The sequence below is a fragment of the Lepus europaeus genome, chromosome 7, assembly GCF_033115175.1.
Source record: "Lepus europaeus isolate LE1 chromosome 7, mLepTim1.pri, whole genome shotgun sequence".
Lineage (NCBI taxonomy): Eukaryota > Metazoa > Chordata > Mammalia > Lagomorpha > Leporidae > Lepus > Lepus europaeus.
In genome coordinates, this window is record NC_084833.1 from 83449901 (window position 1) to 83462569 (window position 12669).

The 12669-nt window shown below is 44.4% G+C and overlaps 1 protein-coding gene across 1 annotated transcript in view; it reads left to right on the forward strand.

Moving 5' to 3' along the window:
• Nucleotides 1–12669, forward strand: part of AMOTL1 (angiomotin like 1) — a 115641-nt gene that overhangs the window by 61367 nt on the left and 41605 nt on the right. The window contains exons 5-6 of the mRNA XM_062196893.1: nucleotides 6531–6675; nucleotides 7924–8013. Of these exons, the coding sequence (XP_062052877.1) occupies nucleotides 6531–6675; nucleotides 7924–8013 (235 nt within the window). The remainder of the gene's footprint in view (nucleotides 1–6530; nucleotides 6676–7923; nucleotides 8014–12669) is intronic.

Sequence of the window (12669 nt, forward strand, 5' to 3'; positions counted from 1 at the left end):
AGAGTGTCAAAGAAATAGGCTTCCTTCACTTCCGGAGAGTGACCAGGGAACAAGCCGGGAGCAGTGGAGTTGATGATGCAAAGGCGCCCAGAGTCTGCCCTGGCACGTTCACCTGGAACTTCCTCCGAAAGGGTCTGAAACTTCCTGCGGTCAAGTCCAGACTTGGCTCAGGGAGCTCTCAATGCCTTTATTCAAAGGGAAAATGGGGGCCAGAAACAAACAAGGGCTGGCTGAAGATCGTGGCCTTACTCCCACCTCCACCTGAACCCTTACAAGTTGGGAAACTGGTATGTGTCTCCTGGCCCTTGGCCTGTAAGTTGCCTCACAGGCCCTGGCTTGCCTCGAAAACCTCCCAGGGCAGCCTCTTTCTTGGTGCAGTCTGGAAATTAGGAAGGGCAGACTCAGCACTTTCTGGGAAACAAGTGTTTCTTTCTTCTGCCCTAATGGAGCTCAAGGCAGACATGTTCAGGGCTATGCAGACCTACCTGAGGGCAGAGCTTGGTGCTGGCTCTTTTCACATGGATGTTTCTGAAGAGTTTCGTGGACAGAGCAGAAATCGGGAGGTCTTCCTGTTATTCTACACTGACGTTTTTAGTAGTATACACTCTTTATTGACCTGTAGCATACATCTCTTTCTTATTTTGCTGCACATTTTTATTTTGAAAAACTAAATCACTCAATCACCCCACTGGGGTCACCCCATGCAGAAGATGATTCTTAAAATTTGCACTGAGAAGATTTTTGATGAGTTCTGGAAAAGGAGACAAATCAAAAGCAATTTCCTTTTTGGAACTGAAAGCTTCCTCTGTCTCCTGAATACTATCAATGCTTCCATTAAAGACTGCGTTTCACAAATCTATCATATGTCAAACCAGAAATGTTGATGGAACCTGGAGATTTGGGTAGATACTTGCCATATCCCTCACCAGTTGTGTGGCTGTTCTCAGCACTGGGACCAGGAGAGTTACTCGAATTTTGTGTTGTAACCTTTTGTGCACTGTGTTTCCAAGGACATCCTGGTCTCGGTGTTACCTCACCACTGGCCTCATTGCTCTTAAGAAGCAGCTGCTGATGTCTTGGGTTTGGGGAGAAAGTGGTTGCAATGACAGCTGCTTCTCAGTGATGCTGCTGTTAGTGTCCTGGTGTGAACAGTGTGCTGCAGGATCTGACCGCTCTGTGCTTGCAGTATCATCTCATCTGAGAGCCTCACAGCATTGGGGATGCTTTCACCCTCACAGAGATGAGTTGTAAGGGCAGAACCGAAATTGATGGATTTTTTTAATTGCAGAGTTTAGTGTACACATACTGTGCCGGGAACACGGCAGAAAAGCACAGCTCAGTTCAAGTACTGCCAAAGCCCAGCATGGATATGAAGGCCCTGTTTGCACAGAAGCACAGGGTGGTGATGACCACTGTTAAGGAAGGATGCTTGAGGACCCCCAGAAAGAGCTGTTGTTGTTGTCTTCCCTTTGGGTTACTTATTTCGCTTCTTCTTCCTCCAAGTTTCTATGAAACTTAATGAATGGACAGAGTTTCCACCAAGACCAGATTGTGGGCCTCAGAAGCCATCAGAACAGATGGGTTTTGGTATGGAAAGGTCCAAGCATTGATGGCTACCCTAGGCTTGCTTTATTCCAGACCTGCTTTTGTGAGCTAAACAAAAGTGGCTTTGATCGGTCCACCTGTAGCTTGCACCATGGGCCCTTCTCTGCCCTGTATGTCCTTGAGCTGTGTGTGTGAAAGGTGTACAGAAAAAAAGCCAGTGTCTGGACATTGGAATGGTGTTGATTTTCTCAGGGCACATTTGCTTCAAGGCAGCAGCACCGTTGGAAGACATGAAGGGCTTTCCATTATGCTCCTCATTGTGTTCCTGGGACTCTGAGTGCTTCCTTGTGATTACAGGGGTTCTTTGTCCTTGCCTAAGAGCTCCCTGACCCCTGGACAGGAAGGCAGGTGGGGAACTGTGAAGGCAAACTTGATATTTCCCCCACGCACCATACTCAGTCTCAGCTGTCCCTGATGGTTCCCGTGTTAAAATCAGCCCATCCAACTTTCCGTTTGTCTTTAACAAAGCCCAGATGGACTTAAGATGGTCTGGACATGCAAGGGTGTGGCTCCCGCTCTGAAGGCGTTTACAATCATGAATGGAAGAGCTGTAGACTTAAAATTCTTAAAATGAGCCTCATTCAACTTCCTACCCCTTTGGAATCCTTGCTGTATGTCCCTGAAATGTGATCATTCATTTTTTACTTGAATGCTTCCAGAGGGGCTGACATTGTGGTGCAGTGGGTTAAGCTGCTGCCTGCAACATTAGCATCCCATATCTGAGTGCACATTGAGTCCCAGCTGCTCCACTTCCAATACAGTTCCCTGCTAATGTGCAAGAGAAGGCAGCATACCGTGGCCTAACTGCTGGGGTCCCTGCACCCATGAGGAGACCAAATGGAATTCTACTTCTGGCGTCCGTCTGGCCCAGATCTGGCTGTTGCAGCCATCTGGGGAATGAACCAGCAGGTGGAAGATTTCTCTTGTGCACACATGCTGTCTCACTCTTGCTGTGTCATTCTGATTTCCAAATAAAATAAATATTAAAAAAAAAAATAAAAATGCTTCCAGAGAAGAGAAGCTCATTACTGGATATACTACATTTCTGGAAAACGTAGTTGAGAAAATTCTTTATGTTGAATCAAAGTCTGCATTGCCTCAACTTTCTACATTTGATTATAGCTCTGTCCTCTGTAACCACATTGACAAATCTTTCACCACCGCTACAGCCATTGCTTCTCATACGGAACACCTTGTCCTGTACTGGGATCCTTGCTCTTTCTCTCTGGGTGCCTTCTAAGTACACAGCCGTGTGCTGATTCTCACTTATTTAGCATTGAGATAGGAAACTACACCATGATAGGGGCCCTGAAGTTTCCTTTTGCAGTGTGCAGAGAGAAGTGCTTTTAGTGGAAGAATCCATGGCTGGGCATGGTGTATCACTATCCACTCTGCCTTTAGAAGTTAGACATTTGAAGACTGATTCAGCAGTCAGCATTTTTGTCGTCAACAGGGAACAGTTCTGGGGTGTTAAGAACTATGTCCCTGAGGAGTTAACAGTGAAATCAGAGACTCAACAATTGCATGCCCATGAGGCAAATGAACCAGATAAAAATAACACTACCAAGTCAGGTCCAGAGGAAGTTTCTGTGAGAGGTACAGTTCAGGGAGGCCTCCTCAGCGCCCTGAACTTGCAGGATGAGTGCCAGTCTCCTGGTGGAAGCCTCGAGGGTGTAGGGCACTGCCAGTCTCCTTTGTGACTAGGTGATGCCCTGTGATGTTCAAGGAGACTGTCCCTGTGGCATGCTCACCTGACTTGAAACAAAAGATGCCTTTTATAGGTGAAATTAGTAAAGAAACGGTCTTGTGTTTTTAAAAATGCTTTTTTTTTTTTCATGTACTTGAAAGACAGAGAGAGAGAGGGAGAGCGATCAATCTTCTGTTAGTTCACCCAGCAAATGGCCACAACAGCCAGGGCTGGGCCAGGCTGAACATAGGAGTGTGGAATTCCATCTGAGTCTCCTTCATAGGTGGCAGGGCCCCAAGCACATAAACCATCATCTGCTGCTTCCCATCATGCATTAGCAGAGAGCTAGATCAGAAACAGAGCAGCCCAACCAGAACTGGCACTCCAGCAGGGGATGCGGGTGTTGCAGACAGCAATTTCTCCCTCTGTGACACAATGCTCACCCCTGGTGGTGTGTTGTGAAAACAGAATTAAAAGGAAGGAACGTCATTTGCAGAACTATGAACAGGATTCAAGGCATCCTGCTCTCTGTGCAGCTGTATTAACAGTAATTCATATCTCTGAAAGAAGCGGAAGGGCCTTGTGGAAATGAGGAGATCATGGAAGAACCAACTCTGGTTTAAGGAGGCCTTTGGGAAAATAACATGGCACCAAAAGGAGCCTACTTGGCTGCCCCTGAGCACAAGCCCCAGGGCCCGCCGGCCTCTCCACTGACCTCTTTGCAGACACCTCTGGGGGCCCGGACCAAGGTCTCTCCTTCTTTCCGTTTTTGGCTTCCTGGTCCTATGGTACCCCTGGCTTCTTCTCTCTCCCTGTTCTTCTGCTCATCCCTCCCTCAGCGTGAGTGCTCGCCGTGCGTGGGCCTCTGGTCTACAGCTGGTCACCCAAGTGCTCTCCACTCTATGACTGCATCTGCCATCTGTCACTGGGGACACCACAGCTGTCTCCTGGCTTTCAGACCTGTGTGTCCACCTGGTAATGGGAAATCTTTCCCAAGATATTCTGCAGGCTCCTCAAACATCTTGTCTCCCAAACTAGGCTGACTCCTTTTTCTTTGGTATACCTGTTTCTCTTGGAACAATGCCTATGTTTTCTTTTATTTCCCTCCTTTATGGTCCAGACCTAGGCACCAAGACCTATTGATTCTACTCTTTAGTGTCTTGATGCCCATCCTTGTCACCTCTCCATGGACTTGCTACAGTAGCCTCTTACCTGGACTTTTCTCCTGCTTCCTCTCCCCATTCCCATTCTTTAACGCCATGCTTTGGTTTTATCTCTACAAAAACTCTGAAAGTTTCATGCCGCCTTTCTGCTTATAGCCCTCCCCTCTCCAAAACCATCCACCCCTGTAATTCTCCCTTACTGTAGCTTGCATTCCATCCTTGGCCCCCCTAGCCTGCCACTGGGTCCTTGCTTGTGTCCCTGGACTTCCTGTCCCATCAGAAACATGCACCTGCTTTCTAAGCTGGTGCCTATATTTTGCATGGAATGTCAAGGCCCTTTCATCCTTCGTTTCTGTCTGGCAAATTCCTGTTCATCCTTCAATATTCATTTAAGATGGCATTTTCTCTAACGTATTTTTAAAAGATTTTATTTATTTATTTATTTGACAGGTAGAGTTACAGACAGTGAGAGAGAGAGAGAGAAAGATCTTCCTTCCGTTGGTTTCACTCCCCAAATGGCCGCAACGGCCGGAGCACCACTGATCCGAAGCCAGGAGCCAGGTGCCTCCTCCCTGTCTCCCATGCGGGTGCAGGGCCCCAAGCACCTGGGCCATCCTCTTCTGCTTTCCCGGGCCGCAGCAGAGAGCTGGACTGGAAGAGAAGCAACTGGGACTAGAACCCGGTGCCCACATGGAATGTCAGCTCTGCAGGCAGAGGATCAACCTGGTGCGCCACAGCACCAGCCCCCTAACATACTTTTTTTAAAAACCCTCTTCTCACCCTGCAAAGTGGGATTAGTTTACCATCACACCCCTTATTATATTGTGTGTGTCTGGGTAAGGCCAACTTAAGACTGTGAGCTCTTTCTAAAGGCCAGAAATTGTCTCAGCACTCTGTCCCTGGCACCCAGAAGAGTTTTTGCACATTGCAAATGAACACTGAATATTTGTTAGGATATGTATTATTTATTGGAGTCTTGGCAAGGACTTTCTGATCTGGACAGCTGGGGTTCTGGAAGGTGGCTACCAGGCTCCCGGTGACATCACTGTCCTGTAGAGTGAAAACATGGTTCTGGTGACCAGTGTGGCGGGAGTGGGGACATTAATTCTCCAGCCCTACCAGCTTTGCCTCTTATTCTGACTTTCAGCAGCAACTGAATGAACTTCCATGTTTTCAGGCTCTCACCAGCCATCACCCTTTCTCCTGCATTTATGTTACTTGACAGTAAAATGAGGTCCACTGATCTCCACTTCAAAAACAACTGCTAGGCCCTTATTGTAATAATTATACTACTTTGTCCTAGATTTATATGCACTGTAGAGGGTGAGGGAAGGGGGAGGCAGGGGAGGAGAGCTGAGGGGAAAGGAGGGGAGGGAAGAAGGGAGGAAGGAAGAGAGGAAAGGAGGGAGGGAGGGAAGGAAAGAAAGGGCTCCCCCAGTTAGTTTTTGATTTAGTGAAATACTCTATCTGTGGTTTTAATCCCATCTCCATCAATTCCTTTACATATTTTCCATGGTGGCTTTGTTTATATTTAGCTGTAAGTCTATTAGTCTTTTACAGATACAGTTCCATAGACAAGTGTGTGAAAACACTAAGTAATGAAGCCTCTTCTGGAGTAGATTTATATTCTTTAGGGGATGGTAGGAGGATCTCTGGAAAGAGCACTGCACTTGGAATCTGGGAATCTGGGTCTACTTGCAGTTCTTTAGGCTTTCTGTATTTTAATATTTTCCTTATGTTGACTGGGAGCGATAATAAGAGCACAGATTTCCATATGAAATATAAGACTTTTAAGTTGTGTTTAGATTTACCCCTTCCTAGTGTTGGTACAGAGAAATTTTTGTAAGGTGATGCCAGATGGTCTGGCCAGACTTGTGAGTGTGTTTCATACAGGATCCTAACAGCCTTGAAAAGGTGGATGGGGAGTGAAACCGATTACATGATTTGGTGGACATGAAACTTGAGATGCAGAAGGGCTGCCATGAAGACCCAGCCTTTGCACTTGGAGTGTCAGAGAATCAGTTTTACTAAGATTCTGGCATGAATGTCCCCTTAATGCTAGTTCTTTCTTTTAGTTTGAAAAAGAACTTCAGAGGATTTCAGAAGCCTATGAGAGTCTGGTCAAGTCTACCACCAAGCGAGAGTCGCTGGACAAGGCAATGAGAAACAAACTGGAAGGCGAAATTAGAAGACTTCATGATTTCAACAGAGACCTGCGAGGCATGTCAAGTCCTATTCATGTTCCCCTACCCTGAATTATTGTGTGGCTAGTGTCGTGACTTCAGGGCCAATTGTTCTGCCACGGGTGCTGTTCTGCCTGTGTTAGACAGTCTTGTAAATCCCAATCATCTGGTAAGAAGGGGCAGTGCTCAAAGAGCAGAATTGTTCTCTCTGCCTTGTGGGTTGCAGCACTGAGCCTTAGAAGCATGCACAAGTCTGTGAGAGGAAGGGAGTCTATGTGTAGCTGCTTCTTACTTTAAAGGTACTGAACAGTGACTAGTGACTTATATAGGAAGACCAATGTAGGACGCACGGCCCTTTGCACTTCAGGCTGAGTCACTTGGTAGCATCCTTTGAAAGCCAGCACTTAACACTTGCTAGGTATAGTATAGAAGACAGAGCTAGAATGTGTTCCTCCTGGGGCAAAAAGCCCCAGCAGTGAAAAGAGTAGACAATCTTACTCCCTGAAATATAGGAGCCACCTGCTTTCAGATCTCGGCAACCCCTGATGTATGTGATGATTTAACCCATAAAATTAGACCTCATTTCAGCCAACCCAGCCATTTTTCAGTTGCTTCATATTCCAAAACACTCAGGACACTGGCATTCCCAGTAGCTACGTCCTACCTCTTCTGTTACTACAAACCCTTTTGTGTTGGACGTCATATTACCTCAATAAACACTATTTTATTTAAATTATTTAATTGAATTAATGAAGATATATCACAATGTTCAAGCTAACAAAAAGCTCACTGTGTACAGTTTTCATTCAGGTAAAGTTACCTTTTTCTTTAAAAAAAAAAAAGAATAAAAAAAAGCTGCTCTTTTTTTATTTTAATTTTGATTCTGAGATGCAGATGGAGTTAGCAAATAAAACATATAGGGCTGGTGGTCCAGGTTAGACTAGGGCTGGGTTTGAAGCCAAGGAGAAAGCACCTCTTTGCAAGGACTTCCAGTCACAGGTTTGCTGGCCTTGGGAGCAGGGAAGCAGTTGTCCTCGGAACCTGTCCCAGCTGACTGCTGGTGCACTCCCCTCGGTGTTACTTGTACAAAGAAACGGCGCGGCATCTGAAAGCTTTTCTTTTGATGTTTTGGAACAGTTATTGTTCCTCCCCAAGAGATCTGAGCTTTGGGCTCCTGCCTGAGCATCTCTTCCTACCCAGCTCTTGGTATCCATTTCGTTTCTCAGCTGGATGATGACTGAAATCCACATGCAGTTCTCTGTAATCATTTCCTCTTTGTTCATAGACCGACTGGAGACTGCCAACAGGCAACTTTCCAGCAGGGACTACGAGGGGCACGAAGACAAAGCTGCGGAAGGGCATTCTGCTTCCCAGAGTGAGTCTCCGCTCCGCGTTCGCTCCTCCTACAGTGGGTCTTTTTGAAAACTGGGGGCCTGAGAAAAGAATCGTGTCGGCTTTACATAGACTTTGTGCCGTTTATTTTTTTGCTTGTTAATTTAACATACAACTTACTGGCCACAAGGAGGTCTTCCAGAGAAGCTGGATGTAGATTATTTCAGCAATGTTTTTTCTGTTCTTCTGACCTCCAGTTTCTCTCTAATACCCTGTACGGAATAGCAATAGAACAGGATTTCCTGGCACTCACTGCTTCAAATAAGTCACAAACCCTTTTTCCTCCAGGAGGGGGAAAGAGGCTACTGGTGGGATTTGATGTTCCTGGCTGGTTTTGTGCTTGCTTAGGCTGAGGAGTTCTAGACTGGCCGGCCTTTCTATCTGCTCATAGGATGCTTATTTCCAGAAGCCACCAAGCCCATTTCAGCCAGCAACAGTGAACAGTGGCTTTGTAAGCCTCTAGATGTATTGGGAAAATATTTTATTAATTTGACCAGTGGCAAATAGTAGGATAAGATGAATGTTTTAGAAATCACTGATCAGAGTTGGAATTTCTGCAAATTCATTGCACAAGCCAGAAATGTGGAAACCCAACTATCTTCTTTTTTAAGCTGCTTAAAAAATGAAATTCATGCATCAATGTGATAATTCTAAACAACATTAGGAGTAAGTGTTCACAAAGTAAAGACAATTTGAAAAAACAGAAAGTGCTATATTTGAGTTCTTTCTGTCCCTTTTATGATGGTGGTATTCTGATAGATGGGTCCCTAAATGCAGCCCTAAATTTTAAAAGCTGGGGAATAATTGCTTGCATTTTCTGAATTCCACTACTGTTTTGTTGGGTTTAACCTCCCTTGTTTTCCCCAAGTTTACTCATGATTTCATTCCATTATTAGTCTCTGCCTCATTGTTTTAAATTCTGTTTTTGGCAAATAGACACTAATATTGTCAGATTTCTTTGTAATCTTACAGTGGATGATTGGCTTGTCTTCCAGATTCATGTAAAAAGTTATGTCAGCACTCCGAATTACTTGATTTTCTAACACAATATATACCTCATCTTATGGGTGCAACAGATTTAACTTCTCATTTGAGCTTTCATTTCAAAGCTAAGGCTTCTGTACTGTTTGCATGTAGGACTTTGATAATCACTTAGGTTTGGAAGACCATGCATATAGGTAGAGTAGATGGTTTTTTTAAAAGATTTATTTATTTACTTAAAAGAATTACACAAAGAGATGATGAGACAGAGAGAGAGAGAGAGAGAGAGAGAGAGGAAGAGGAAGGTAGGGAGGGGGAGAGAGAGATTTTCCACCTGTTGGTTCACTCCCCCAAGTGGCTGCAATGGCAGCGCTTGTCCAGGCTGAGACCAGGAGTCAGGAGTGTCTTCTGGATTTCCCACGTGGGTGCAGGAGCCCAAGCACTTGGGCCATCTTTTACTCCTTTCCCAGGTACACTAGCAGGGAGCCGAATCGGTATGGGGCAGCTGGGTCTCGAACCAATGCCTGTATGGGATGCTGGTGTCACAGGCAGCAGCTTTACCCACTGCGCCACAACACTGGCTCCAAGAAGATGTCTTTATGGCAGCTATGGCAACAGGTCCTCTGTGTACCCTTTGCTGATGCTCTGCCTGCTTATCAGAGGTTATAATTTGACTGCTCAGTTCAGATCAGAATAGAAAAAGTGGTTTAACCCAATGGCATTTTCTCTGGCCTCCCAGCCCAGGCTGGTGGTGGTGGCATAATAGGGTTTGCTGTTGTGTGAGCTCAGAAACATTCCTGTAGACTTTAACCTTCTGGCTCAAAGCTGAAACATCAATAATCAGGCAAAGCGGCCTCATAAGCTGCACAGGGAATGGTTTGTTCTATGTAAATGTGCTCTGCTGTGTTCCAAAGGCATAAACAAGAGAGATCAGAAGCATTTTTCAACTGTGGAAGGTATTGCAGTGTTGAAATGTGATGTAATTTAATCTAGGCAAGGCATTTGAAGCAGCTTTAGTAATCATGCTATCTAACCAAGTTTCCCAGATCCAATGTTCACAGGAATTGTTGTGCCCTCCTCGTAGCTTTGTATTTATTTGCATTCAGTTTTTTCTCATCTGGTGTGGACTCAAGATGTTTTTTCAGATTTATAGATAGGTTTCTTTCCTGGTAAGTTGTAAGAACTCTTTGTATATTAAGGAATTTAGCATGTCCCTCACCGTATTTGTTGCAGATATTTTCCCCAGTTATTTTAAATATTTAATTATTGTGTTCTTTATCTTAGAGAAGATTTTTTAAAAAGATTTATTTATTTATTTGAAAGGGGGAATTACAGAGAGAGAGAGAGAAAACTGGCACCCAAACCAGCTTAACCCACTGTGCTACAGCAGTGGCCCCATTACAGAATAGTTTTAAAAGTAACCATATTTACACTTTTTAGGTTTTATGTCATGCTTAGAGATACTTTTCACATGCCAAAATTATAATATTCACCAATTTTTAAAAATATGAATATGATTTCACTGGTAATAAATCTTGTATTGTCAAAGCTAGCTTGGGAGGCCAGGAGAAATTCATGAAGGACTAGCGTAGAGGGAGGCTAACTAGCAGGTATTTCAGTATCTGGGAAGGAGATGGAGAGGTGGTGACCTAAGACAGCAGAAGCAGTGATGGAGAGTGGAAAAACAAGTGACCAGTTTCTAGGACTTGGTGATCAATTGTGTGATGGCAGGGAGAGAGAGAGAGTAGATGAGGAGAGGGAGAGATGTGGCTAGAGCAGCTAGATGAAATATCACCCTTTACTAATAACATGCAAGCAGAGCAGGTTGGGATTAGATAATGAGGCAAGGCTTAAGCTTGTTGAGTCATCTCGTGTTGTGGCCTGTTCACAGTTCAGTGAGCAGGTATACCATAAGGTGGGGACGTACTCAGAAGGCCAGATGGGTGGTGCTCTGCAGGGCTTCCATTTTAGCAGGGGAGGACAGCATGGCAGCTGTTCATAGTTATTATTGTGTTCCATTATCTGTTTATTCTTTCTTTTTTAAAATTTTATTTGTTATGTAAGTTCCATGTATTTCATATATACAGATTTAGTACCATAGTGACATTTCCCTCTCTACCCACGCTTCAACCCATCCTCCTCCTCCCTCTCACGTTCCCACTCTTAATTTTTTTATATATATATTTTTAACAGCTTTTTTTTTTGACAGGCAGAGTGGACAGTGAGAGAGAGAGAGACAAAGGTCTTCCTTTTCCATTGGTTCACCCCCCAATGGCCGCTGCGGCTGGCGCATCTCGCTGATCCGAAGCCAGGAGCCAGGTGCTTCTCCTGGTCTCCCATGCAGGTGCAGGGCCCAAGGACTTGGGCCATCCTCCACTGCACACCCGGGCCACAGCAGAGAGCTGTACTGGAAGAGGAGCAACCGGGACAGAATCCGGTGCTCCGACCAGGACTAGAACACAGTGTGCCGGTGCTGCAAGGTGGAGGATTAGCCTATTGAGCTGTGGCACCGGCCTCCCACTCTTAATTTTTACAAAGATCTATTTTCATTTTACTTAGTGATCATATAGTTAACCATACACTAAGTAAAGGATTTCAACAAATAGTATGAAAAAACAAATAGAACACTGTTCCTCAGTGAAAGAGACAAGGGCTGTAAACAATCATTAAATCTGTCAGTTTTACTCCAGTACATTACATTTCAGGTACTCTATTAGTTAACCTGGTTCAGAGAAAACATATGATATCTGTCTTTTGGGGACTGGCTTATTTCCCTTAGTATAATGGTTTCCAGTTGTATCCATTTTGTTGCAAAAGGCAGGATTTCTTTTTTCTTTTTTACAGCTGAGCAGTATTCCATAGTGTATATATGCCATATTTCTTTATCCAGTCAACAGCTGATGGACATCTGGGTTGATTCCATATCTTTGCTATTGTAAAATGAACATGGGGTACAGATAACTCTTTCATTTGCTGATTTCTTTTGGTTTGCATAAATTCCCAGGAGTGGGATGGCTGGATCATATGGTAGGTCTATATTCAGATTTCTGAGATATCTCCATACTACCACAGCGGCTGTACCCAGTTTACATTTCTACCAACACTGAACTAGGGTACCTCTTTCCCCATATCCTCACCAGCATTTGTTGTTTGTTGATTTCTGTATGACAGCCATTCTAACTGGAGTGAAATGAAACCTCCTTGTGGTTTTGATTTGCATTTCCCTGATGGCTAGTGATCCTGAGCATTTTTTCAAGTGTCTATTAGCCATTTGGATTTCCTCTCTTGAAAATTGTCTGTTCAAGTCATTTGCCCATTTCTTAACTGGATTGTTTTGTTATTGTTGAATTTCTTGAGTTCTTTATAGAGTGTAGAGGTTAACCCTTTATCGGTTGCATGGTGTGCAAAAAGTTTCTCCCATTCTGTTGGTTGTCTCTTCATTTTGCTGAGTGTTTCTTTTGCAGTGCAGAAGCTTCTCAGCTTCATGTAATCCCATCTGTCAATTTTGGCTTTATTCATTGTACTTCTGGGGTCTTTTCCAAGAAGTCTTTGCCTATGGCAATGTCTTGCAGAGTTTCCCCCGATGTTCTCTAGTAATTTGAAGGTATTGGGTCATAGACTTAGGTCTTTGATCCATTTTAAGTAGATTTTTGTGTAA